This window comes from Triturus cristatus, chromosome 12, assembly GCF_964204655.1.
Source record: "Triturus cristatus chromosome 12, aTriCri1.1, whole genome shotgun sequence".
Taxonomy (NCBI): domain Eukaryota; kingdom Metazoa; phylum Chordata; class Amphibia; order Caudata; family Salamandridae; genus Triturus; species Triturus cristatus.
The window spans coordinates 401,537,684-401,563,795 of NC_140595.1; the positions used below are offsets into that span (position 1 = coordinate 401,537,684).

General features: G+C 39.6%; 1 protein-coding gene across 1 annotated transcript in view; it reads right to left on the reverse strand.

Annotated features, from left to right (window-relative positions):
• The window catches only part of LOC146776017 (uncharacterized), a 34,008-nt gene that overhangs the window by 1,977 nt on the left and 5,919 nt on the right, over positions 1 to 26,112 (reverse strand). Inside the window, exons 6-24 of the mRNA XM_085637750.1 lie at positions 25,135 to 25,256; positions 23,827 to 23,948; positions 22,446 to 22,566; positions 21,137 to 21,258; positions 19,828 to 19,949; positions 18,453 to 18,568; positions 17,073 to 17,194; positions 15,693 to 15,813; positions 14,313 to 14,433; positions 12,933 to 13,053; positions 11,553 to 11,673; positions 10,246 to 10,366; positions 8,865 to 8,987; positions 7,484 to 7,605; positions 6,104 to 6,224; positions 4,788 to 4,907; positions 3,472 to 3,591; positions 2,092 to 2,212; positions 713 to 832 (exon numbers count right to left, since the gene is read on the reverse strand). Of these exons, the coding sequence (XP_085493876.1) occupies positions 819 to 832; positions 2,092 to 2,212; positions 3,472 to 3,591; positions 4,788 to 4,907; positions 6,104 to 6,214 (486 nt within the window). The 5' untranslated portion in view covers positions 6,215 to 6,224; positions 7,484 to 7,605; positions 8,865 to 8,987; ... (10 more) ...; positions 23,827 to 23,948; positions 25,135 to 25,256 and the 3' untranslated portion in view covers positions 713 to 818. The remainder of the gene's footprint in view (positions 1 to 712; positions 833 to 2,091; positions 2,213 to 3,471; positions 3,592 to 4,787; positions 4,908 to 6,103; positions 6,225 to 7,483; positions 7,606 to 8,864; positions 8,988 to 10,245; positions 10,367 to 11,552; positions 11,674 to 12,932; positions 13,054 to 14,312; positions 14,434 to 15,692; positions 15,814 to 17,072; positions 17,195 to 18,452; positions 18,569 to 19,827; positions 19,950 to 21,136; positions 21,259 to 22,445; positions 22,567 to 23,826; positions 23,949 to 25,134; positions 25,257 to 26,112) is intronic.

Genomic DNA, 26,112 nt, shown 5'->3' on the forward strand with positions numbered 1-26,112 from the left:
CAATAAATGCCATACTTTCTTACATCTTACCATTCTTAGTTTTCAGTTGGGCATCCTGTCTATCCTGCTACTCATTTCATTACCAAGAAAAATGTATCCTACTGCTTGCTAGGTAACCGAGTGGCCTTCATGTCAGACAACATCTTGCTTTCGCTTTATGATGTCAGAGCGGCACTGGACCTATTGTCCTTGTGGAAGCTGACCACACAGGAGGATGAGAGATCAGACATCTGTATTCATGACTACAAGCCAAATAGGAGGGGGAATGGTAAAAGACTATGAACCACTCAATGCACTGGAGCCTTTTTGAAAGTGGGATGGAGATGGATACAAAAAAGGAGATTATCTTTAACAACAATCCATCTGGAGTATCAGAGTCCAACACAGAGAGTGCAGGGGAAGAGGCTACATAAGCTTCCTTCCTTCAGAACGTAGCACTATCGTTCTAAAGTGAGATAGTGCATTTCAGCCTCAAAGGCAGCAATTTCCTCAAATGGAACATTGCTAGCACCAGAATATAAAAGCAGGCTTTAGTAGCGTTGGAGGCAGTCAGTCTTTTATTAACTATCATGACCAACACAACGTGATTCATATTACTTCCATCTTGACAAATTGTATTCAGGCACAGACTCCGACTATAAGGTAGTGAGGACATTCTGATGCTGTGAACGTCTTTTTAAAGCTTAAAGGAATGATTGTGAGTTTTGCTTACCATATAAATTGGTAAAATGATGCCGTTTGCCGGAAGACTTCTTTTTTTTTTTTCTTCAGTCTCGGCAATGCAGAGAAACTCGGGTGGCAAACACTGCCACTGGTGGTCATTCAGTATAATCTGCAGATGGAAAAGTCCACTGTTAGCACATTTACATTAAGCAATAGAAAAAAAATCTTGATTTTTATAAAGGGTAAACAGATCAATACTGTGGAGACTGTATTATTGTGAAAATCAACAGCTCATTAGAAAATAAAATCTCAATTTGTGTTTTTAACCTCCTATACTTCTCTGCACCCATGTCTCATTTGCTAACAGTCTCTAAACAACTGTAGCACGTACATTAGGACGTAGGTAAATAGATCTGTTTGCCATCCAAGTGGCAGCGTACCCTTCTCACTTCATTTGTTTTAGGATATGTTATGCCAGTAGCAAGTAAGCCAGCTGATAAGTTGAGAGGGGGGGTTTGCTACACTTAATGGGAATAATAAAAACTATGAATAGCATAATTACCATCTTCATTTTAGCCAATTGCTACCAGTTCAGCAATAGTGAAGGTCAGACTCCTGTGCTCAAACTTGCGTTTATACACATTTAGAAGTCTCAATAAATGCCATACTTTCTTACATCTTACCATTCTTAGTTTTCAGTTGGGCATCCTGTCTATCCTGCTACTCATTTCATTACCAAGAAAAATGTATCCTACTGCTTGCTAGGTAACCGAGTGGCCTTCATGTCAGACAACATCTTGCTTTCGCTTTATGATGTAAGCTTGCTAGGCAACAAAGTGTCCCTCATGTCAGACAACATCTTGCTTTAGCTTTATGATGTCAGAGCGGCACTGGACCAATTGTCCTTGTGGAAGCTGACCACACAGGAGGATGAGAGATCAGACATCTGTATTCATGACTACAAGCCAAATAGGACGGGGAATGGTAAAAGACTATGAACCACTCAATGCACTGGAGCCTTTTTGAAAGTGGGATGGAGATGGATACAAAAAAGGAGATTATCTTTAACAACAATCCATCTGGAGTATCAGAGTCCAACACAGAGAGTGCAGGGGAAGAGGCTACATAAGCTTCCTTCCTTCAGAACGTAGCACTATCGTTCTAAAGTGAGATAGTGCATTTCAGCCTCAAAGGCAGCAATTTCCTCAAATGGAACATTGCTAGCACCAGAATATAAAAGCAGGCTTTAGTAGCGTTGGAGGCAGTCAGTCTTTTATTAACTATCATGACCAACACAACGTGATTCATATTACTTCCATCTTGACAAATTGTATTCAGGCACAGACTCCGACTATAAGGTAGTGAGGACATTCTGATGCTGTGAACGTCTTTTTAAAGCTTAAAGGAATGATTGTGAGTTTTGCTTACCATATAAATTGGTAAAATGATGCCGTTTGCCGGAAGACTTCTTTTTTTTTTTTTCTTCAGTCTCGGCAATGCAGAGAAACTCGGGTGGCAAACACTGCCACTGGTGGTCATTCAGTATAATCTGCAGATGGAAAAGTCCACTGTTAGCACATTTACATTAAGCAATAGAAAAAAAATCTTGATTTTTATAAAGGGTAAACAGATCAATACTGTGGAGACTGTATTATTGTGAAAATCAACAGCTCATTAGAAAATAAAATCTCAATTTGTGTTTTTAACCTCCTATACTTCTCTGCACCCATGTCTCATTTGCTAACAGTCTCTAAACAACTGTAGCACGTACATTAGGACGTAGGTAAATAGATCTGTTTGCCATCCAAGTGGCAGCGTACCCTTCTCACTTCATTTGGTTTAGGATATGTTATGCCAGTAGCAAGTAAGCCAGCTGATAAGTTGAGAGGGGGGGTTTGCTACACTTAATGGGAATAATAAAAACTATGAATAGCATAATTACCATCTTCATTTTAGCCAATTGCTACCAGTTCAGCAATAGTGAAGGTCAGACTCCTGTGCTCAAACTTGCGTTTATACACATTTAGAAGTCTCAATAAATGCCATACTTTCTTACATCTTACCATTCTTAGTTTTCAGTTGGGCATCCTGTCTATCCTGCTACTCATTTCATTACCAAGAAAAATGTATCCTACTGCTTGCTAGGTAACCGAGTGGCCTTCATGTCAGACAACATCTTGCTTTCGCTTTATGATGTAAGCTTGCTAGGCAACAGAGTGTCCCTCATGTCAGACAACATCTTGCTTTAGCTTTATGATGTCAGAGCGGCACTGGACCAATTGTCCTTGTGGAAGCTGACCACACAGGAGGATGAGAGATCAGACATCTCTATTCATGACTACAGGGCAAATAGGAGGTGGAATGGTAAAAGACTATGAACCACTCAATGCACTGGAGCCTTTTTGAAAGTGGGATGGAGATGGATACAAAAAAGGAGATTATCTTTAACAACAATCCATCTTGAGTATCAGAGTCCAACACACAGAGTGCAGGGGAAGAGGCTACATAAGCTTCCTTCCTTCAGAACGTAGCACTATCGTTCTAAAGTGAGATAGTGCATTTCAGCCTCAAAGGCAGCAATTTCCTCAAATGGAACATTGCTAGCACCAGAATATAAAAGCAGGCTTTAGTAGCGTTGGAGGCAGTCAGTCTTTTATTAACTATCATGACCAACACAACGTGATTCATATTACTTCCATCTTGACAAATTGTATTCAGGCACAGACTCCGACTATAAGGTAGTGAGGACATTCTGATGCTGTGAACGTCTTTTTAAAGCTTAAAGGAATGATTGTGAGTTTTGCTTACCATATAAATTGGTAAAATGATGCCGTTTGCCGGAAGACTTCTTTTTTTTTTTTCTTCAGTCTCGGCAATGCAGAGAAACTCGGTTGGCAAACACTGCCACTGGTAGTCATTCAGTATAATCTGCAGATGGAAAAGTCCACTGTTAGCACATTTACATTAGGCAATAGAAAAAAAATCTTGATTTTTATAAAGGGTAAACAGATCAATACTGTGGAGACTGTATTATTGTGAAAATCAACAGCTCATTAGAAAATAAAATCTCAATTTGTGTTTTTAACCTCCTATACTTCTCTGCACCCATGTCTCATTTGCTAACAGTATCTAAACAACTGTAGCACGTACATTAGGACGTAGGTAAATAGATCTGTTTGCCATCCAAGTGGCAGCGTACCCTTCTCACTTCATTTGTTTTAGGATATGTTATGCCAGTAGCAAGTAAGCCAGCTGATAAGTTGAGAGGGGGGGTTTGCTACACTTAATGGGAATAATAAAAACTATGAATAGCATAATTACCATCTTCATTTTAGCCAATTGCTACCAGTTCAGCAATAGTGAAGGTCAGACTCCTGTGCTCAAACTTGCGTTTATACACATTTAGAAGTCTCAATAAATGCCATACTTTCTTACATCTTACCATTCTTAGTTTTCAGTTGGGCATCCTGTCTATCCTGCTACTCATTTCATTACCAAGAAAAATGTATCCTACTGCTTGCTAGGTAACCGAGTGGCCTTCATGTCAGACAACATCTTGCTTTAGCTTTATGATGTCAGAGCGGCACTGGACCAATTGTCCTTGTGGAAGCTGACCACACAGGAGGATGAGAGATCAGACATCTGTATTCATGACTACAAGCCAAATAGGACGGGGAATGGTAAAAGACTATGAACCACTCAATGCACTGGAGCCTTTTTGAAAGTGGGATGGAGATGGATACAAAAAAGGAGATTATCTTTAACAACAATCCATCTGGAGTATCAGAGTCCAACACAGAGAGTGCAGGGGAAGAGGCTACATAAGCTTCCTTCCTTCAGAACGTAGCACTATCGTTCTAAAGTGAGATAGTGCATTTCAGCCTCAAAGGCAGCAATTTCCTCAAATGGAACATTGCTAGCACCAGAATATAAAAGCAGGCTTTAGTAGCGTTGGAGGCAGTCAGTCTTTTATTAACTATCATGACCAACACAACGTGATTCATATTACTTCCATCTTGACAAATTGTATTCAGGCACAGACTCCGACTATAAGGTAGTGAGGACATTCTGATGCTGTGAACGTCTTTTTAAAGCTTAAAGGAATGATTGTGAGTTTTGCTTACCATATAAATTGGTAAAATGATGCCGTTTGCCGGAAGACTTCTTTTTTTTTTTTCTTCAGTCTCGGCAATGCAGAGAAACTCGGTTGGCAAACACTGCCACTGGTGGTCATTCAGTATAATCTGCAGATGGAAAAGTCCACTGTTAGCACATTTACATTAGGGAATAGAAAAAAAATCTTGATTTTTATAAAGGGTAAACAGATCAATACTGTGGAGACTGTATTATTGTGAAAATCAACAGCTCATTAGAAAATAAAATCTCAATTTGTGTTTTTAACCTCCTATACTTCTCTGCACCCATGTCTCATTTGCTAACAGTATCTAAACAACTGTAGCACGTACATTAGGATGTAGGTAAATAGATCTGTTTGCCATCCAAGTGGCAGCGTACCCTTCTCACTTCATTTGTTTTAGGATATGTTATGCCAGTAGCAAGTAAGCCAGCTGATAAGTTGAGAGGGGGGGTTTGCTACACTTAATGGGAATAATAAAAACTATGAATAGCATAATTACCATCTTCATTTTAGCCAATTGCTACCAGTTCAGCAATAGTGAAGGTCAGACTCCTGTGCTCAAACTTGCGTTTATACACATTTAGAAGTCTCAATAAATGCCATACTTTCTTACATCTTACCATTCTTAGTTTTCAGTTGGGCATCCTGTCTATCCTGCTACTCATTTCATTACCAAGAAAAATGTATCCTACTGCTTGCTAGGTAACCGAGTGGCCTTCATGTCAGACAACATCTTGCTTTCGCTTTATGATGTCAGAGCGGCACTGGACCTATTGTCCTTGTGGAAGCTGACCACACAGGAGGATGAGAGATCAGACATCTGTATTCATGACTACAAGCCAAATAGGACGGGGAATGGTAAAAGACTATGAACCACTCAATGCACTGGAGCCTTTTTGAAAGTGGGATGGAGATGGATACAAAAAAGGAGATTATCTTTAACAACAATCCATCTGGAGTATCAGAGTCCAACACAGAGAGTGCAGGGGAAGAGGCTACATAAGCTTCCTTCCTTCAGAACGTAGCACTATCGTTCTAAAGTGAGATAGTGCATTTCAGCCTCAAAGGCAGCAATTTCCTCAAATGGAACATTGCTAGCACCAGAATATAAAAGCAGGCTTTAGTAGCGTTGGAGGCAGTCAGTCTTTTATTAACTATCATGACCAACACAACGTGATTCATATTACTTCCATCTTGACAAATTGTATTCAGGCACAGACTCCGACTATAAGGTAGTGAGGACATTCTGATGCTGTGAACGTCTTTTTAAAGCTTAAAGGAATGATTGTGAGTTTTGCTTACCATATAAATTGGTAAAATGATGCCGTTTGCCGGAAGACTTCTTTTTTTTTTTTTCTTCAGTCTCGGCAATGCAGAGAAACTCGGGTGGCAAACACTGCCACTGGTGGTCATTCAGTATAATCTGCAGATGGAAAAGTCCACTGTTAGCACATTTACATTAAGCAATAGAAAAAAAATCTTGATTTTTATAAAGGGTAAACAGATCAATACTGTGGAGACTGTATTATTGTGAAAATCAACAGCTCATTAGAAAATAAAATCTCAATTTGTGTTTTTAACCTCCTATACTTCTCTGCACCCATGTCTCATTTGCTAACAGTCTCTAAACAACTGTAGCACGTACATTAGGACGTAGGTAAATAGATCTGTTTGCCATCCAAGTGGCAGCGTACCCTTCTCACTTCATTTGGTTTAGGATATGTTATGCCAGTAGCAAGTAAGCCAGCTGATAAGTTGAGAGGGGGGGTTTGCTACACTTAATGGGAATAATAAAAACTATGAATAGCATAATTACCATCTTCATTTTAGCCAATTGCTACCAGTTCAGCAATAGTGAAGGTCAGACTCCTGTGCTCAAACTTGCGTTTATACACATTTAGAAGTCTCAATAAATGCCATACTTTCTTACATCTTACCATTCTTAGTTTTCAGTTGGGCATCCTGTCTATCCTGCTACTCATTTCATTACCAAGAAAAATGTATCCTACTGCTTGCTAGGTAACTGAGTGGCCTTCATGTCAGACAACATCTTGCTTTCGCTTTATGATGTAAGCTTGCTAGGCAACAAAGTGTCCCTCATGTCAGACAACATCTTGCTTTAGCTTTATGATGTCAGAGCGGCACTGGACCAATTGTCCTTGTGGAAGCTGACCACACAGGAGGATGAGAGATCAGACATCTGTATTCATGACTACAAGCCAAATAGGACGGGGAATGGTAAAAGACTATGAACCACTCAATGCACTGGAGCCTTTTTGAAAGTGGGATGGAGATGGATACAAAAAAGGAGATTATCTTTAACAACAATCCATCTGGAGTATCAGAGTCCAACACAGAGAGTGCAGGGGAAGAGGCTACATAAGCTTCCTTCCTTCAGAACGTAGCACTATCGTTCTAAAGTGAGATAGTGCATTTCAGCCTCAAAGGCAGCAATTTCCTCAAATGGAACATTGCTAGCACCAGAATATAAAAGCAGGCTTTAGTAGCGTTGGAGGCAGTCAGTCTTTTATTAACTATCATGACCAACACAACGTGATTCATATTACTTCCATCTTGACAAATTGTATTCAGGCACAGACTCCGACTATAAGGTAGTGAGGACATTCTGATGCTGTGAACGTCTTTTTAAAGCTTAAAGGAATGATTGTGAGTTTTGCTTACCATATAAATTGGTAAAATGATGCTGTTTGCCGGAAGACTTCTTTTTTTTTTTTTTCTTCAGTCTCGGCAATGCAGAGAAACTCGGGTGGCAAACACTGCCACTGGTGGTCATTCAGTATAATCTGCAGATGGAAAAGTCCACTGTTAGCACATTTACATTAAGCAATAGAAAAAAAATCTTGATTTTTATAAAGGGTAAACAGATCAATACTGTGGAGACTGTATTATTGTGAAAATCAACAGCTCATTAGAAAATAAAATCTCAATTTGTGTTTTTAACCTCCTATACTTCTCTGCACCCATGTCTCATTTGCTAACAGTCTCTAAACAACTGTAGCACGTACATTAGGACGTAGGTAAATAGATCTGTTTGCCATCCAAGTGGCAGCGTACCCTTCTCACTTCATTTGGTTTAGGATATGTTATGCCAGTAGCAAGTAAGCCAGCTGATAAGTTGAGAGGGGGGGTTTGCTACACTTAATGGGAATAATAAAAACTATGAATAGCATAATTATCATCTTCATTTTAGCCAATTGCTACCAGTTCAGCAATAGTGAAGGTCAGACTCCTGTGCTCAAACTTGCGTTTATACACATTTAGAAGTCTCAATAAATGCCATACTTTCTTACATCTTACCATTCTTAGTTTTCAGTTGGGCATCCTGTCTATCCTGCTACTCATTTCATTACCAAGAAAAATGTATCCTACTGCTTGCTAGGTAACCGAGTGGCCTTCATGTCAGACAACATCTTGCTTTCGCTTTATGATGTAAGCTTGCTAGGCAACAGAGTGTCCCTCATGTCAGACAACATCTTGCTTTAGCTTTATGATGTCAGAGCGGCACTGGACCAATTGTCCTTGTGGAAGCTGACCACACAGGAAGATGAGAGATCAGACATCTCTATTCATGACTACAGGGCAAATAGGAGGTGGAATGGTAAAAGACTATGAACCACTCAATGCACTGGAGCCTTTTTGAAAGTGGGATGGAGATGGATACAAAAAAGGAGATTATCTTTAACAACAATCCATCTTGAGTATCAGAGTCCAACACACAGAGTGCAGGGGAAGAGGCTACATAAGCTTCCTTCCTTCAGAACGTAGCACTATCGTTCTAAAGTGAGATAGTGCATTTCAGCCTCAAAGGCAGCAATTTCCTCAAATGGAATATTGCTAGCACCAGAATATAAAAGCAGGCTTTAGTAGCGTTGGAGGCAGTCAGTCTTTTATTAACTATCATGACCAACACAACGTGATTCATATTACTTCCATCTTGACAAATTGTATTCAGGCACAGACTCCGACTATAAGGTAGTGAGGACATTCTGATGCTGTGAACGTCTTTTTAAAGCTTAAAGGAATGATTGTGAGTTTTGCTTACCATATAAATTGGTAAAATGATGCCGTTTGCCGGAAGACTTCTTTTTTTTTTTTTTCCTTCAGTCTCGGCAATGCAGAGAAACTCGGTTGGCAAACACTGCCACTGGTGGTCATTCAGTATAATCTGCAGATGGAAAAGTCCACTGTTAGCACATTTACATTAAGCAATAGAAAAAAAATCTTGATTTTTATAAAGGGTAAACAGATCAATACTGTGGAGACTGTATTATTGTGAAAATCAACAGCTCATTAGAAAATAAAATCTCAATTTGTGTTTTTAACCTCCTATACTTCTCTGCACCCATGTCTCATTTGCTAACAGTCTCTAAACAACTGTAGCACGTACATTAGGACGTAGGTAAATAGATCTGTTTGCCATCCAAGTGGCAGCGTACCCTTCTCACTTCATTTGGTTTAGGATATGTTATGCCAGTAGCAAGTAAGCCAGCTGATAAGTTGAGAGGGGGGTTTGCTACACTTAATGGGAATAATAAAAACTATGAATAGCATAATTACCATCTTCATTTTAGCCAATTGCTACCAGTTCAGCAATAGTGAAGGTCAGACTCCTGTGCTCAAACTTGCGTTTATACACATTTAGAAGTCTCAATAAATGCCATACTTTCTTACATCTTACCATTCTTAGTTTTCAGTTGGGCATCCTGTCTATCCTGCTACTCATTTCATTACCAAGAAAAATGTATCCTACTGCTTGCTAGGTAACCGAGTGGCCTTCATGTCAGACAACATCTTGCTTTCGCTTTATGATGTAAGCTTGCTAGGCAACAGAGTGTCCCTCATGTCAGACAACATCTTGCTTTAGCTTTATGATGTCAGAGCAGCACTGGACCAATTGTCCTTGTGGAAGCTGACCACACAGGAAGATGAGAGATCAGACATCTGTATTCATGACTACAAGCCAAATAGGACGGGGAATGGTAAAAGACTATGAACCACTCAATGCACTGGAGCCTTTTTGAAAGTGGGATGGAGATGGATACAAAAAAGGGGATTATCTTTAACAACAATCCATCTGGAGTATCAGAGTCCAACACACAGAGTGCAGGGGAAGAGGCTACATAAGCTTCCTTCCTTCAGAACGTAGCACTATCGTTCTAAAGTGAGATAGTGCATTTCAGCCTCAAAGGCAGCAATTTCCTCAAATGGAACATTGCTAGCACCAGAATATAAAAGCAGGCTTTAGTAGCGTTGGAGGCAGTCAGTCTTTTATTAACTATCATGACCAACACAACCTGATTCATATTACTTCCATCTTGACAAATTGTATTCAGGCACAGACTCCGACTATAAGGTAGTGAGGACATTCTGATGCTGTGAACGTCTTTTTAAAGCTTAAAGGAATGATTGTGAGTTTTGCTTACCATATAAATTGGTAAAATGATGCCGTTTGCCGGAAGACTTCTTTTTTTTTTTTTCTTCAGTCTCGGCAATGCAGAGAAACTCGGGTGGCAAACACTGCCACTGGTGGTCATTCAGTATAATCTGCAGATGGAAAAGTCCACTGTTAGCACATTTACATTAAGCAATAGAAAAAAAATCTTGATTTTTATAAAGGGTAAACAGATCAATACTGTGGAGACTGTATTATTGTGAAAATCAACAGCTCATTAGAAAATAAAATCTCAATTTGTGTTTTTAACCTCCTATACTTCTCTGCACCCATGTCTCATTTGCTAACAGTCTCTAAACAACTGTAGCACGTACATTAGGACGTAGGTAAATAGATCTGTTTGCCATCCAAGTGGCAGCGTACCCTTCTCACTTCATTTGGTTTAGGATATGTTATGCCAGTAGCAAGTAAGCCAGCTGATAAGTTGAGAGGGGGGGTTTGCTACACTTAATGGGAATAATAAAAACTATGAATAGCATAATTACCATCTTCATTTTAGCCAATTGCTACCAGTTCAGCAATAGTGAAGGTCAGACTCCTGTGCTCAAACTTGCGTTTATACACATTTAGAAGTCTCAATAAATGCCATACTTTCTTTCATCTTAGTTTTCAGTTGGGCATCCTGTCTATCCTGCTACTCATTTCATTACCAAGAAAATGTATCCTACTGCTTGCTAGGTAACCGAGTGGCCTTCATGTCAGACAACATCTTGCTTTAGCTTTATGATGTCAGAGCGGCACTGGACCAATTGTCCTTGTGGAAGCTGACCACACAGGAGGATGAGAGATCAGACATCTGTATTCATGACTACAAGGCAAATAGGAGGGGGAATGGTAAAAGACTATGAACCACTCAATGCACTGGAGCCTTTTTGAAAGTGGGATGGAGATGGATACAAAAAAGGAGATTATCATTAACAACAATCCATCTGGAGTATCAGAGTCCAACACACAGAGTGCAGGGGAAGAGGCTACATAAGCTTCCTTCCTTCAGAACGTAGCACTATCGTTCTAAAGTGAGATAGTGCATTTCAGCCTCAAAGGCAGCAATTTCCTCAAATGGAACATTGCTAGCACCAGAATATAAAAGCAGGCTTTAGTAGCGTTGGAGGCAGTCAGTCTTTTATTAACTATCATGACCAACACAACGTGATTCATATTACTTCCATCTTGACAAATTGTATTCAGGCACAGACTCCGACTATAAGGTAGTGAGGACATTCTGATGCTGTGAACGTCTTTTTAAAGCTTAAAGGAATGATTGTGAGTTTTGCTTACCATATAAATTGGTAAAATGATGCCGTTTGCCGGAAGACTTCTTTTTTTTTTTTTCTTCAGTCTCGGCAATGCAGAGAAACTCGGTTGGCAAACACTGCCACTGGTGGTCATTCAGTATAATCTGCAGATGGAAAAGTCCACTGTTAGCACATTTACATTAAGCAATAGAAAAAAAATCTTGATTTTTATAAAGGGTAAACAGATCAATACTGTGGAGACTGTATTATTGTGAAAATCAACAGCTCATTAGAAAATAAAATCTCAATTTGTGTTTTTAACCTCCTATACTTCTCTGCACCCATGTCTCATTTGCTAACAGTCTCTAAACAACTGTAGCACGTACATTAGGACGTAGGTAAATAGATCTGTTTGCCATCCAAGTGGCAGCGTACCCTTCTCACTTCATTTGGTTTAGGATATGTTATGCCAGTAGCAAGTAAGCCAGCTGATAAGTTGAGAGGGGGGGTTTGCTACACTTAATGGGAATAATAAAAACTATGAATAGCATAATTACCATCTTCATTTTAGCCAATTGCTACCAGTTCAGCAATAGTGAAGGTCAGACTCCTGTGCTCAAACTTGCGTTTATACACATTTAGAAGTCTCAATAAATGCCATACTTTCTTACATCTTACCATTCTTAGTTTTCAGTTGGGCATCCTGTCTATCCTGCTACTCATTTCATTACCAAGAAAAATGTATCCTACTGCTTGCTAGGTAACCGAGTGGCCTTCATGTCAGACAACATCTTGCTTTCGCTTTATGATGTAAGCTTGCTAGGCAACAGAGTGTCCCTCATGTCAGACAACATCTTGCTTTAGCTTTATGATGTCAGAGCGGCACTGGACCAATTGTCCTTGTGGAAGCTGACCACACAGGAAGATGAGAGATCAGACATCTCTATTCATGACTACAGGGCAAATAGGAGGTGGAATGGTAAAAGACTATGAACGACTCAATGCACTGGAGCCTTTTTGAAAGTGGGATGGAGATGGATACAAAAAAGGAGATTATCTTTAACAACAATCCATCTTGAGTATCAGAGTCCAACACACAGAGTGCAGGGGAAGAGGCTACATAAGCTTCCTTCCTTCAGAACGTAGCACTATCGTTCTAAAGTGAGATAGTGCATTTCAGCCTCAAAGGCAGCAATTTCCTCAAATGGAACATTGCTAGCACCAGAATATAAAAGCAGGCTTTAGTAGCGTTGGAGGCAGTCAGTCTTTTATTAACTATCATGACCAACACAACCTGATTCATATTACTTCCATCTTGACAAATTGTATTCAGGCACAGACTCCGACTATAAGGTAGTGAGGACATTCTGATGCTGTGAACGTCTTTTTAAAGCTTAAAGGAATGATTGTGAGTTTTGCTTACCATATAAATTGGTAAAATGATGCCGTTTGCCGGAAGACTTCTTTTTTTTTTTTTCTTCAGTCTCGGCAATGCAGAGAAACTCGGGTGGCAAACACTGCCACTGGTGGTCATTCAGTATAATCTGCAGATGGAAAAGTCCACTGTTAGCACATTTACATTAGGCAATAGAAAAAAAATCTTGATTTTTATAAAGGGTAAACAGATCAATACTGTGGAGACTGTATTATTGTGAAAATCAACAGCTCATTAGAAAATAAAATCTCAATTTGTGTTTTTAACCTCCTATACTTCTCTGCACCCATGTCTCATTTGCTAACAGTATCTAAACAACTGTAGCACGTACATTAGGACGTAGGTAAATAGATCTGTTTGCCATCCAAGTGGCAGCGTACCCTTCTCACTTCATTTGGTTTAGGATATGTTATGCCAGTAGCAAGTAAGCCAGCTGATAAGTTGAGAGGGGGGGTTTGCTACACTTAATGGGAATAATAAAAACTATGAATAGCATAATTACCATCTTCATTTTAGCCAATTGCTACCAGTTCAGCAATAGTGAAGGTCAGACTCCTGTGCTCAAAGTTGCGTTTATACACATTTAGAAGTCTCAATAAATGCCATACTTTCTTACATCTTACCATTCTTAGTTTTCAGTTGGGCATCCTGTCTATCCTGCTACTCATTTCATTACCAAGAAAAATGTATCCTACTGCTTGCTAGGTAACCGAGTGGCCTTCATGTCAGACAACATCTTGCTTTCGCTTTATGATGTAAGCTTGCTAGGCAACAAAGTGTCCCTCATGTCAGACAACATCTTGCTTTAGCTTTATGATGTCGGAGCGGCACTGGACCAATTGTCCTTGTGGAAGCTGACCACACAGGAGGATGAGAGATCAGACATCTGTATTCATGACTACAAGCCAAATAGGACGGGGAATGGTAAAAGACTATGAACCACTCAATGCACTGGAGCCTTTTTGAAAGTGGGATGGAGATGGATACAAAAAAGGAGATTATCTTTAACAACAATCCATCTTGAGTATCAGAGTCCAACACACAGAGTGCAGGGGAAGAGGCTACATAAGCTTCCTTCCTTCAGAACGTAGCACTATCGTTCTAAAGTGAGATAGTGCATTTCAGCCTCAAAGGCAGCAATTTCCTCAAATGGAACATTGCTAGCACCAGAATATAAAAGCAGGCTTTAGTAGCGTTGGAGGCAGTCAGTCTTTTATTAACTATCATGACCAACACAACCTGATTCATATTACTTCCATCTTGACAAATTGTATTCAGGCACAGACTCCGACTATAAGGTAGTGAGGACATTCTGATGCTGTGAACGTCTTTTTAAAGCTTAAAGGAATGATTGTGAGTTTTGCTTACCATATAAATTGGTAAAATGATGCCGTTTGCCGGAAGACTTCTTTTTTTTTTTTTCTTCAGTCTCGGCAATGCAGAGAAACTCGGGTGGCAAACACTGCCACTGGTGGTCATTCAGTATAATCTGCAGATGGAAAAGTCCACTGTTAGCACATTTACATTAAGCAATAGAAAAAAAATCTTGATTTTTATAAAGGGTAAACAGATCAATACTGTGGAGACTGTATTATTGTGAAAATCAACAGCTCATTAGAAAATAAAATCTCAATTTGTGTTTTTAACCTCCTATACTTCTCTGCACCCATGTCTCATTTGCTAACAGTCTCTAAACAACTGTAGCACGTACATTAGGACGTAGGTAAATAGATCTGTTTGCCATCCAAGTGGCAGCGTACCCTTCTCACTTCATTTGGTTTAGGATATGTTATGCCAGTAGCAAGTAAGCCAGCTGATAAGTTGAGAGGGGGGGTTCGCTACACTTAATGGGAATAATAAAAACTATGAATAGCATAATTACCATCTTCATTTTAGCCAATTGCTACCAGTTCAGCAATAGTGAAGGTCAGACTCCTGTGCTCAAACTTGCGTTTATACACATTTAGAAGTCTCAATAAATGCCATACTTTCTTACATCTTACCATTCTTAGTTTTCAGTTGGGCATCCTGTCTATCCTGCTACTCATTTCATTACCAAGAAAAATGTATCCTACTGCTTGCTAGGTAACCGAGTGGCCTTCATGTCAGACAACATCTTGCTTTCGCTTTATGATGTAAGCTTGCTAGGCAACAAAGTGTCCCTCATGTCAGACAACATCTTGCTTTAGCTTTATGATGTCGGAGCGGCACTGGACCAATTGTCCTTGTGGAAGCTGACCACACAGGAGGATGAGAGATCAGACATCTGTATTCATGACTACAAGCCAAATAGGACGGGGAATGGTAAAAGACTATGAACCACTCAATGCACTGGAGCCTTTTTGAAAGTGGGATGGAGATGGATACAAAAAAGGAGATTATCTTAAACAACAATCCATCTTGAGTATCAGAGTCCAACACACAGAGTGCAGGGGAAGAGGCTACATAAGCTTCCTTCCTTCAGAACGTAGCACTATCGTTCTAAAGTGAGATAGTGCATTTCAGCCTCAAAGGCAGCAATTTCCTCAAATGGAACATTGCTAGCACCAGAATATAAAAGCAGGCTTTAGTAGCGTTGGAGGCAGTCAGTCTTTTATTAACTATCATGACCAACACAACCTGATTCATATTACTTCCATCTTGACAAATTGTATTCAGGCACAGACTCCGACTATAAGGTAGTGAGGACATTCTGATGCTGTGAACGTCTTTTTAAAGCTTAAAGGAATGATTGTGAGTTTTGCTTACCATATAAATTGGTAAAATGATGCCGTTTGCCGGAAGACTTCTTTTTTTTTTTTTCTTCAGTCTCGGCAATGCAGAGAAACTCGGGTGGCAAACACTGCCACTGGTGGTCATTCAGTATAATCTGCAGATGGAAAAGTCCACTGTTAGCACATTTACATTAAGCAATAGAAAAAAAATCTTGATTTTTATAAAGGGTAAACAGATCAATACTGTGGAGACTGTATTATTGTGAAAATCAACAGCTCATTAGAAAATAAAATCTCAATTTGTGTTTTTAACCTCCTATACTTCTCTGCACCCATGTCTCATTTGCTAACAGTCTCTAAACAACTGTAGCACGTACATTAGGACGTAGGTAAATAGATCTGTTTGCCATCCAAGTGGCAGCGTACCCTTCTCACTTCATTTGGTTTAGGATATGTTATGCCAGTAGCAAGTAAGCCAGCTGATAAGTTGAGAGGGGGGGTTTGCTACACTTAATGGGAATAATAAAAACTATGAATAGCATAATTACCATCTTCATTTTAGCCAATTGCTACCAGTTCAGCAATAGTGAAGGTCAGACTCCTGTGCTCAAACTTGCGTTTATACACATTTAGAAGTCTCAATAAATGCCATACTTTCTTACATCTTACCATTCTTAGTTTTCAGTTGGGCATCCTGTCTATCCTGCTACTCATTTCATTACCAAGAAAAATGTATCCTACTGCTTGCTAGGTAACCGAGTGGCCTTCATGTCAGACAACATCTTGCTTTCGCTTTATGATGTAAGCTTGCTAGGCAACAGAGTGTCCCTCATGTCAGACAACATCTTGCTTTAGCTTTATGATGTCAGAGCGGCACTGGACCAATTGTCCTTGTGGAAGCTGACCACACAGGAGGATGAGAGATCAGACATCTGTATTCATGACTACAAGCCAAATAGGACGGGGAATGGTAAAAGACTATGAACCACTCAATGCACTGGAGCCTTTTTGAAAGTGGGATGGAGATGGATACAAAAAAGGGGATTATCTTTAACAACAATCCATCTGGAGTATCAGAGTCCAACACACAGAGTGCAGGGGAAGAGGCTACATAAGCTTCCTTCCTTCAGAACGTAGCACTATCGTTCTAAAGTGAGATAGTGCATTTCAGCCTCAAAGGCAGCAATTTCCTCAAATGGAACATTGCTAGCACCAGAATATAAAAGCAGGCTTTAGTAGCGTTGGAGGCAGTCAGTCTTTTATTAACTATCATGACCAACACAACGTGATTCATATTACTTCCATCTTGACAAATTGTATTCAGGCACAGACTCCGACTATAAGGTAGTGAGGACATTCTGATGCTGTGAACGTCTTTTTAAAGCTTAAAGGAATGATTGTGAGTTTTGCTTACCATATAAATTGGTAAAATGATGCCGTTTGCCGGAAGACTTCTTTTTTTTTTTTTTCTTCAGTCTCGGCAATGCAGAGAAACTCGGGTGGCAAACACTGCCACTGGTGGTCATTCAGTATAATCTGCAGATGGAAAAGTCCACTGTTAGCACATTTACATTAAGCAATAGAAAAAAAAATCTTGATTTTTATAAAGGGTAAACAGATCAATACTGTGGAGACTGTATTATTGTGAAAATCAACAGCTCATTAGAAAATAAAATCTCAATTTGTGTTTTTAACCTCCTATACTTCTCTGCACCCATGTCTCATTTGCTAACAGTCTCTAAACAACTGTAGCACGTACATTAGGACGTAGGTAAATAGATCTGTTTGCCATCCAAGTGGCAGCGTACCCTTCTCACTTCATTTGGTTTAGGATATGTTATGCCAGTAGCAAGTAAGCCAGCTGATAAGTTGAGGGGGGGTTTGCTACACTTAATGGGAATAATAAAAACTATGAATAGCATAATTACCATCTTCATTTTAGCCAATTGCTACCAGTTCAGCAATAGTGAAGGTCAGACTCCTGTGCTCAAACTTGCGTTTATACACATTTAGAAGTCTCAATAAATGCCATACTTTCTTACATCTTACCATTCTTAGTTTTCAGTTGGGCATCCTGTCTATCCTGCTACTCATTTCATTACCAAGAAAAATGTATCCTACTGCTTGCTAGGTAACCGAGTGGCCTTCATGTCAGACAACATCTTGCTTTCGCTTTATGATGTAAGCTTGCTAGGCAACAAAGTGTCCCTCATGTCAGACAACATCTTGCTTTAGCTTTATGATGTCAGAGCGGCACTGGACCAATTGTCCTTGTGGAAGCTGACCACACAGGAGGATGAGAGATCAGACATCTGTATTCATGACTACAAGCCAAATAGGATGGGGAATGGTAAAAGACTATGAACCACTCAATGCACTGGAGCCTTTTTGAAAGTGGGATGGAGATGGATACAAAAAAGGAGATTATCTTTAACAACAATCCATCTTGAGTATCAGAGTCCAACACACAGAGTGCAGGGGAAGAGGCTACATAAGCTTCCTTCCTTCAGAACGTAGCACTATCGTTCTAAAGTGAGATAGTGCATTTCAGCCTCAAAGGCAGCAATTTCCTCAAATGGAACATTGCTAGCACCAGAATATAAAAGCAGGCTTTAGTAGCATTGGAGGCAGTCAGTCTTTTATTAACTATCATGACCAACACAACGTGATTCATATTACTTCCATCTTGACAAATTGTATTCAGGCACAGACTCCGACTATAAGGTAGTGAGGACATTCTGATGCTGTGAACGTCTTTTTAAAGCTTAAAGGAATGATTGTGAGTTTTGCTTACCATATAAATTGGTAAAATGATGCAGTTTGCCGGAAGACTTCTTTTTTTTCTTCAGTCTCGGCAATGCAGAGAAACTCGGTTGGCAAACACTGCCACTGGTGGTCATTCAGTATAATCTGCAGATGGAAAAGTCCACTGTTAGCACATTTACATTAGGCAATAGAAAAAAAATCTTTATTTTTATAAAGGGTAAACAGATCAATACTGTGGAGACTGTATTATTGTGAAAATCAACAGCTCATTAGAAAATAAAATCTCAATTTGTGTTTTTAACCTCCTATACTTCTCTGCACCCATGTCTCATTTGCTAACAGTCTCTAAACAACTGTAGCACGTACATTAGGACGTAGGTAAATAGATCTGTTTGCCATCCAAGTGGCAGCGTACCCTTCTCACTTCATTTGGTTTAGGATATGTTATGCCAGTAGCAAGTAAGCCAGCTGATAAGTTGAGAGGGGGGGTTTGCTACACTTAATGGGAATAATAAAAACTATGAATAGCATAATTACCATCTTCATTTTAGCCAATTGCTACCAGTTCAGCAATAGTGAAGGTCAGACTCCTGTGCTCAAACTTGCGTTTATACACATTTAGAAGTCTCAATAAATGCCATACTTTCTTACATCTTACCATTCTTAGTTTTCAGTTGGGCATCCTGTCTATCCTGCTACTCATTTCATTACCAAGAAAAATGTATCCTACTGCTTGCTAGGTAACCGAGTGGCCTTCATGTCAGACAACATCTTGCTTTCGCTTTATGATGTAAGCTTGCTAGGCAACAAAGTGTCCCTCATGTCAGACAACATCTTGCTTTAGCTTTATGATGTCAGAGCGGCACTGGACCAATTGTCCTTGTGGAAGCTGACCACACAGGAGGATGAGAGATCAGACATCTGTATTCATGACTACAAGCCAAATAGGACGGGGAATGGTAAAAGACTATGAACCACTCAATGCACTGGAGCCTTTTTGAAAGTGGGATGGAGATGGATACAAAAAAGGAGATTATCATTAACAACAATCCATCTTGAGTATCAGAGTCCAACACACAGAGTGCAGGGGAAGAGGCTACATAAGCTTCCTTCCTTCAGAACGTAGCACTATCGTTCTAAAGTGAGATAGTGCATTTCAGCCTCAAAGGCAGCAATTTCCTCAAATGGAACATTGCTAGCACCAGAATATAAAAGCAGGCTTTAGTAGCATTGGAGGCAGTCAGTCTTTTATTAACTATCATGACCAACACAACGTGATTCATATTACTTCCATCTTGACAAATTGTATTCAGGCACAGACTCCGACTATAAGGTAGTGAGGACATTCTGATGCTGTGAACGTCTTTTTAAAGCTTAAAGGAATGATTGTGAGTTTTGCTTACCATATAAATTGGTAAAATGATGCCGTTTGCCGGAAGACTTCTTTTTTTTTTTTTTCTTCAGTCTCGGCAATGCAGAGAAACTCGGTTGGCAAACACTGCCACTGGTGGTCATACAGTATAATCTGCAGATGGAAAAGTCCACTGTTAGCACATTTACATTAAGCAATAGAAAAAAAAATCTTGATTTTTATAAAGGGTAAACAGATCAATACTGTGGAGACTGTATTATTGTGAAAATCAACAGCTCATTAGAAAATAAAATCTCAATTTGTGTTTTTAACCTCCTATACTTCTCTGCACCCATGTCTCATTTGCTAACAGTCTCTAAACAACTGTAGCACGTACATTAGGACGTAGGTAAATAGATCTGTTTGCCATCCAAGTGGCAGCGTACCCTTCTCACTTCATTTGGTTTAGGATATGTTATGCCAGTAGCAAGTAAGCCAGCTGATAAGTTGAGAGGGGGGGTTTGCTACACTTAATGGGAATAATAAAAACTATGAATAGCATAATGACCATCTTCATTTTAGCCAATTGCTACCAGTTCAGCAATAGTGAAGGTCAGACTCCTGTGCTCAAACTTGCGTTTATACACATTTAGAAGTCTCAATAAATGCCATACTTTCTTTCATCTTAGTTTTCAGTTGGGCATCCTGTCTATCCTGCTACTCATTTCATTACCAAGAAAATGTATCCTACTGCTTGCTAGGTAACCGAGTGGCCTTCATGTCAGACAACATCTTGCTTTAGCTTTATGATGTCAGAGCGGCACTGGACCTATTGTCCTTGTGGAAGCTGACCACACAGGAGGATGAGAGATCAGACATCTGTATTCATGACTACAAGCCAAATAGGACGGGGAATGGTAAAAGACTATGAACCACTCAATGCACTGGAGCCTTTTTGAAAGTGGGATGGAGATGGATACAAAAAAGGAGATTATCATTAACAACAATCCATCTTGAGTATCAGAGTCCAACACACAGAGTGCAGGGGAAGAGGCTACATAAGCTTCCTTCCTTCAGAACGTAGCACTATCGTTCTAAAGTGAGATAGTGCATTTCAGCCTCAAAGGCAGCAATTTCCTCAAATGGAACATTGCTAGCACCAGAATATAAAAGCAGGCTTTAGTAGCGTTGGAGGCAGTCAGTCTTTTATTAACTATCATGACCAACACAACGTGATTCATATTACTTCCATCTTGACAAATTGTATTCAGGCACAGACTCCGACTATAAGGTAGTGAGGACATTCTGATGCTGTGAACGTCTTTTTAAAGCTTAAAGGAATGATTGTGAGTTTTGCTTACCATATAAATTGGTAAAATGATGCCGTTTGCCGGAAGACTTCTTTTTTTTTTTTTTCTTCAGTCTCGGCAATGCAGAGAAACTCGGTTGGCAAACACTGCCACTGGTGGTCATACAGTATAATCTGCAGATGGAAAAGTCCACTGTTAGCACATTTACATTAAGCAATAGAAAAAAAAATCTTGATTTTTATAAAGGGTAAACAGATCAATACTGTGGAGACTGTATTATTGTGAAAATCAACAGCTCATTAGAAAATAAAATCTCAATTTGTGTTTTTAACCTCCTATACTTCTCTGCACCCATGTCTCATTTGCTAACAGTCTCTAAACAACTGTAGCACGTACATTAGGACGTAGGTAAATAGATCTGTTTGCCATCCAAGTGGCAGCGTACCCTTCTCACTTCATTTGGTTTAGGATATGTTATGCCAGTAGCAAGTAAGCCAGCTGATAAGTTGAGAGGGGGGGTTTGCTACACTTAATGGGAATAATAAAAACTATGAATAGCATAATTACCATCTTCATTTTAGCCAATTGCTACCAGTTCAGCAATAGTGAAGGTCAGACTCCTGTGCTCAAACTTGCGTTTATACACATTTAGAAGTCTCAATAAATGCCATACTTTCTTTCATCTTAGTTTTCAGTTGGGCATCCTGTCTATCCTGCTACTCATTTCATTACCAAGAAAATGTATCCTACTGCTTGCTAGGTAACCGAGTGGCCTTCATGTCAGACAACATCTTGCTTTAGCTTTATGATGTCAGAGCGGCACTGGACCTATTGTCCTTGTGGAAGCTGACCACACAGGAGGATGAGAGATCAGACATCTGTATTCATGACTACAAGCCAAATAGGAGGGGGAATGGTAAAAGACTATGAACCACTCAATGCACTGGAGCCTTTTTGAAAGTGGGATGGAGATGGATACAAAAAAGGAGATTATCATTAACAACAATCCATCTTGAGTATCAGAGTCCAACACACAGAGTGCAGGGGAAGAGGCTACATAAGCTTCCTTCCTTCAGAACGTAGCACTATCGTTCTAAAGTGAGATAGTGCATTTCAGCCTCAAAGGCAGCAATTTCCTCAAATGGAACATTGCTAGCACCAGAATATAAAAGCAGGCTTTAGTAGCGTTGGAGGCAGTCAGTCTTTTATTAACTATCATGACCAACACAACGTGATTCATATTACTTCCATCTTGACAAATTGTATTCAGGCACAGACTCCGACTATAAGGTAGTGAGGACATTCTGATGCTGTGAACGTCTTTTTAAAGCTTAAAGGAATGATTGTGAGTTTTGCTTACCATATAAATTGGTAAAATGATGCCGTTTGCCGGAAGACTTCTTTTTTTTTTTTTCTTCAGTCTCGGCAATGCAGAGAAACTCGGGTGGCAAACACTGCCACTGGTGGTCATTCAGTATAATCTGCAGATGGAAAAGTCCACTGTTAGCACATTTACATTAAGCAATAGAAAAAAAAATCTTGATTTTTATAAAGGGTAAACAGATCAATACTGTGGAGACTGTATTATTGTGAAAATCAACAGCTCATTAGAAAATAAAATCTCAATTTGTGTTTTTAACCTCCTATACTTCTCTGCACCCATGTCTCATTTGCTAACAGTCTCTAAACAACTGTAGCACGTACATTAGGACGTAGGTAAATAGATCTGTTTGCCATCCAAGTGGCAGCGTACCCTTCTCACTTCATTTGGTTTAGGATATGTTATGCCAGTAGCAAGTAAGCCAGCTGATAAGTTGAGAGGGGGGGTTTGCTACACTTAATGGGAATAATAAAAACTATGAATAGCATAATTACCATCTTCATTTTAGCCAATTGCTACCAGTTCAGCAATAGTGAAGGTCAGACTCCTGTGCTCAAACTTGCGTTTATACACATTTAGAAGTCTCAATAAATGCCATACTTTCTTACATCTTACCATTCTTAGTTTTCAGTTGGGCATCCTGTCTATCCTGCTACTCATTTCATTACCAAGAAAAATGTATCCTACTGCTTGCTAGGTAACCGAGTGGCCTTCATGTCAGACAACATCTTGCTTTCGCTTTATGATGTAAGCTTGCTAGGCAACAGAGTGTCCCTCATGTCAGACAACATCTTGCTTTAGCTTTATGAGGTCAGAGCGGCACTGGACCAATTGTCCTTGTGGAAGCTGACCACACAGGAGGATGAGAGATCAGACATCTCTATTCATGACTACAGGGCAAATAGGAGGTGGAATGGTAAAAGACTATGAACCACTCAATGCACTGGAGCCTTTTTGAAAGTGGGATGGAGATGGATACAAAAAAGGAGATTATCTTTAACAACAATCCATCTTGAGTATCAGAGTCCAACACACAGAGTGCAGGGGAAGAGGCTACATAAGCTTCCTTCCTTCAGAACGTAGCACTATCGTTCTAAAGTGAGATAGTGCATTTCAGCCTCAAAGGCAGCAATTTCCTCAAATGGAACATTGCTAGCACCAGAATATAAAAGCAGGCTTTAGTAGCGTTGGAGGCAGTCAGTCTTTTATTAACTATCATGACCAACACAACGTGATTCATATTACTTCCATCTTGACAAATTGTATTCAGGCACAGACTCCGACTATAAGGTAGTGAGGACATTCTGATGCTGTGAACGTCTTTTTAAAGCTTAAAGGAATGATTGTGAGTTTTGCTTACCATATAAATTGGTAAAATGATGCCGTTTGCCGGAAGACTTCTTTTCTTTTTTTTTCTTCAGTCTCGGCAATGCAGAGAAACTCGGTTGGCAAACACTGCCACTGGTGGTCATTCAGTATAATCTGCAGATGGAAAAGTCCACTGTTAGCACATTTACATTAAGCAATAGAAAAAAAATCTTGATTTTTATAAAGGGTAAACAGATCAATACTGTGGAGACTGTATTATTGTGAAAATCAACAGCTCATTAGAAAATAAAATCTCAATTTGTGTTTTTAACCTCCTATACTTCTCTGCACCCATGTCTCATTTGCTAACAGTCTCTAAACAACTGTAGCACGTACATTAGGACGTAGGTAAATAGATCTGTTTGCCATCCAAGTGGCAGCGTACCCATCTCACTTCATTTGGTTTAGGATATGTTATGCCAGTAGCAAGTAAGACAGCTGATAAGTTGAGAGGGGGGGTTTGCTACACTTAATGGGAATAATAAAAACTATGAATAGCATAATTACCATCTTCATTTTAGCCAATTGCTACCAGTTCAGCAATAGTGAAGGTCAGACTCCTGTGCTCAAACTTGCGTTTATACACATTTAGAAGTCTCAATAAATGCCATACTTTCTTTCATCTTAGTTTTCAGTTGGGCATCCTGTCTATCCTGCTACTCATTTAATTACCAAGAAAATGTATCCTACTGCTTGCTAGGTAACCGAGTGGCCTTCATGTCAGACAACATCTTGCTTTAGCTTTATGATGTCAGAGCGGCACTGGACCTACTGTCCTTGTGGAAGCTGACCACACAGGAGGATGAGAGATCAGACATCTGTATTCATGACTACAAGGCAAATAGGAGGGGGAATGGTAAAAGACTATGAACCACTCAATGCACTGGAGCCTTTTTGAAAGTGGGATGGAGATGGATACAAAAAAGGAGATTATCATTAACAACAATCCATCTTGAGTATCAGAGTCCAACACACAGAGTGCAGGGGAAGAGGCTACATAAGCTTCCTTCCTTCAGAACGTAGCACTATCGTTCTAAAGTGAGATAGTGCATTTCAGCCTCAAAGGCAGCAATTTCCTCAAATGGAACATTGCTAGCACCAGAATATAAAAGCAGGCTTTAGTAGCGTTGGAGGCAGTCAGTCTTTTATTAACTATCATGACCAACACAACGTGATTCATATTACTTCCATCTTGACAAATTGTATTCAGGCACAGACTCCGACTATAAGGTAGTGAGGACATTCTGATGCTGTGAACGTCTTTTTAAAGCTTAAAGGAATGATTGTGAGTTTTGCTTACCATATAAATTGGTAAAATGATGCCGTTTGCCGGAAGACTTCTTTTTTTTTTTTTTCTTCAGTCTCGGCAATGCAGAGAAACTCGGGTGGCAACCACTGCCACTGGTGGTCATTCAGTATAATCTGCAGATGGAAAAGTCCACTGTTAGCACATTTACATTAAGCAATAGAAAAAAAATCTTGATTTTTATAAAGGGTAAACAGATCAATACTGTGGAGACTGTATTATTGTGAAAATCAACAGCTCATTAGAAAATAAAATCTCAATTTGTGTTTTTAACCTCCTATACTTCTCTGCACCCATGTCTCATTTGCTAACAGTCTCTAAACAACTGTAGCACGTACATTAGGACGTAGGTAAATAGATCTGTTTGCCATCCAAGTGGCAGCGTACCCTTCTCACTTCATTTGGTTTAGGATATGTTATGCCAGTAGCAAGTAAGCCAGCTGATAAGTTGAGAGGGGGGGGTTTGCTACACTTAATGGGAATAATAAAAACTATGAATAGCATAATTACCATCTTCATTTTAGCCAATTGCTACCAGTTCAGCAATAGTGAAGGTCAGACTCCTGTGCTCAAACTTGCGTTTATACACATTTAGAAGTCTCAATAAATGCCATACTTTCTTACATCTTACCATTCTTAGTTTTCAGTTGGGCATCCTGTCTATCCTGCTACTCATTTCATTACCAAGAAAAATGTATCCTACTGCTTGCTAGGTAACCGAGTGGCCTTCATGTCAGACAACATCTTGCTTTCGCTTTATGATGTAAGCTTGCTAGGCAACAAAGTGTCCCTCATGTCAGACAACATCTTGCTTTAGCTTTATGATGTCAGAGCGGCACTGGACCAATTGTCCTTGTGGAAGCTGACCACACAGGAGGATGAGAGATCAGACATCTGTATTCATGACTACAAGCCAAATAGGACGGGGAATGGTAAAAGACTATGAACCACTCAATGCACTGGAGCCTTTTT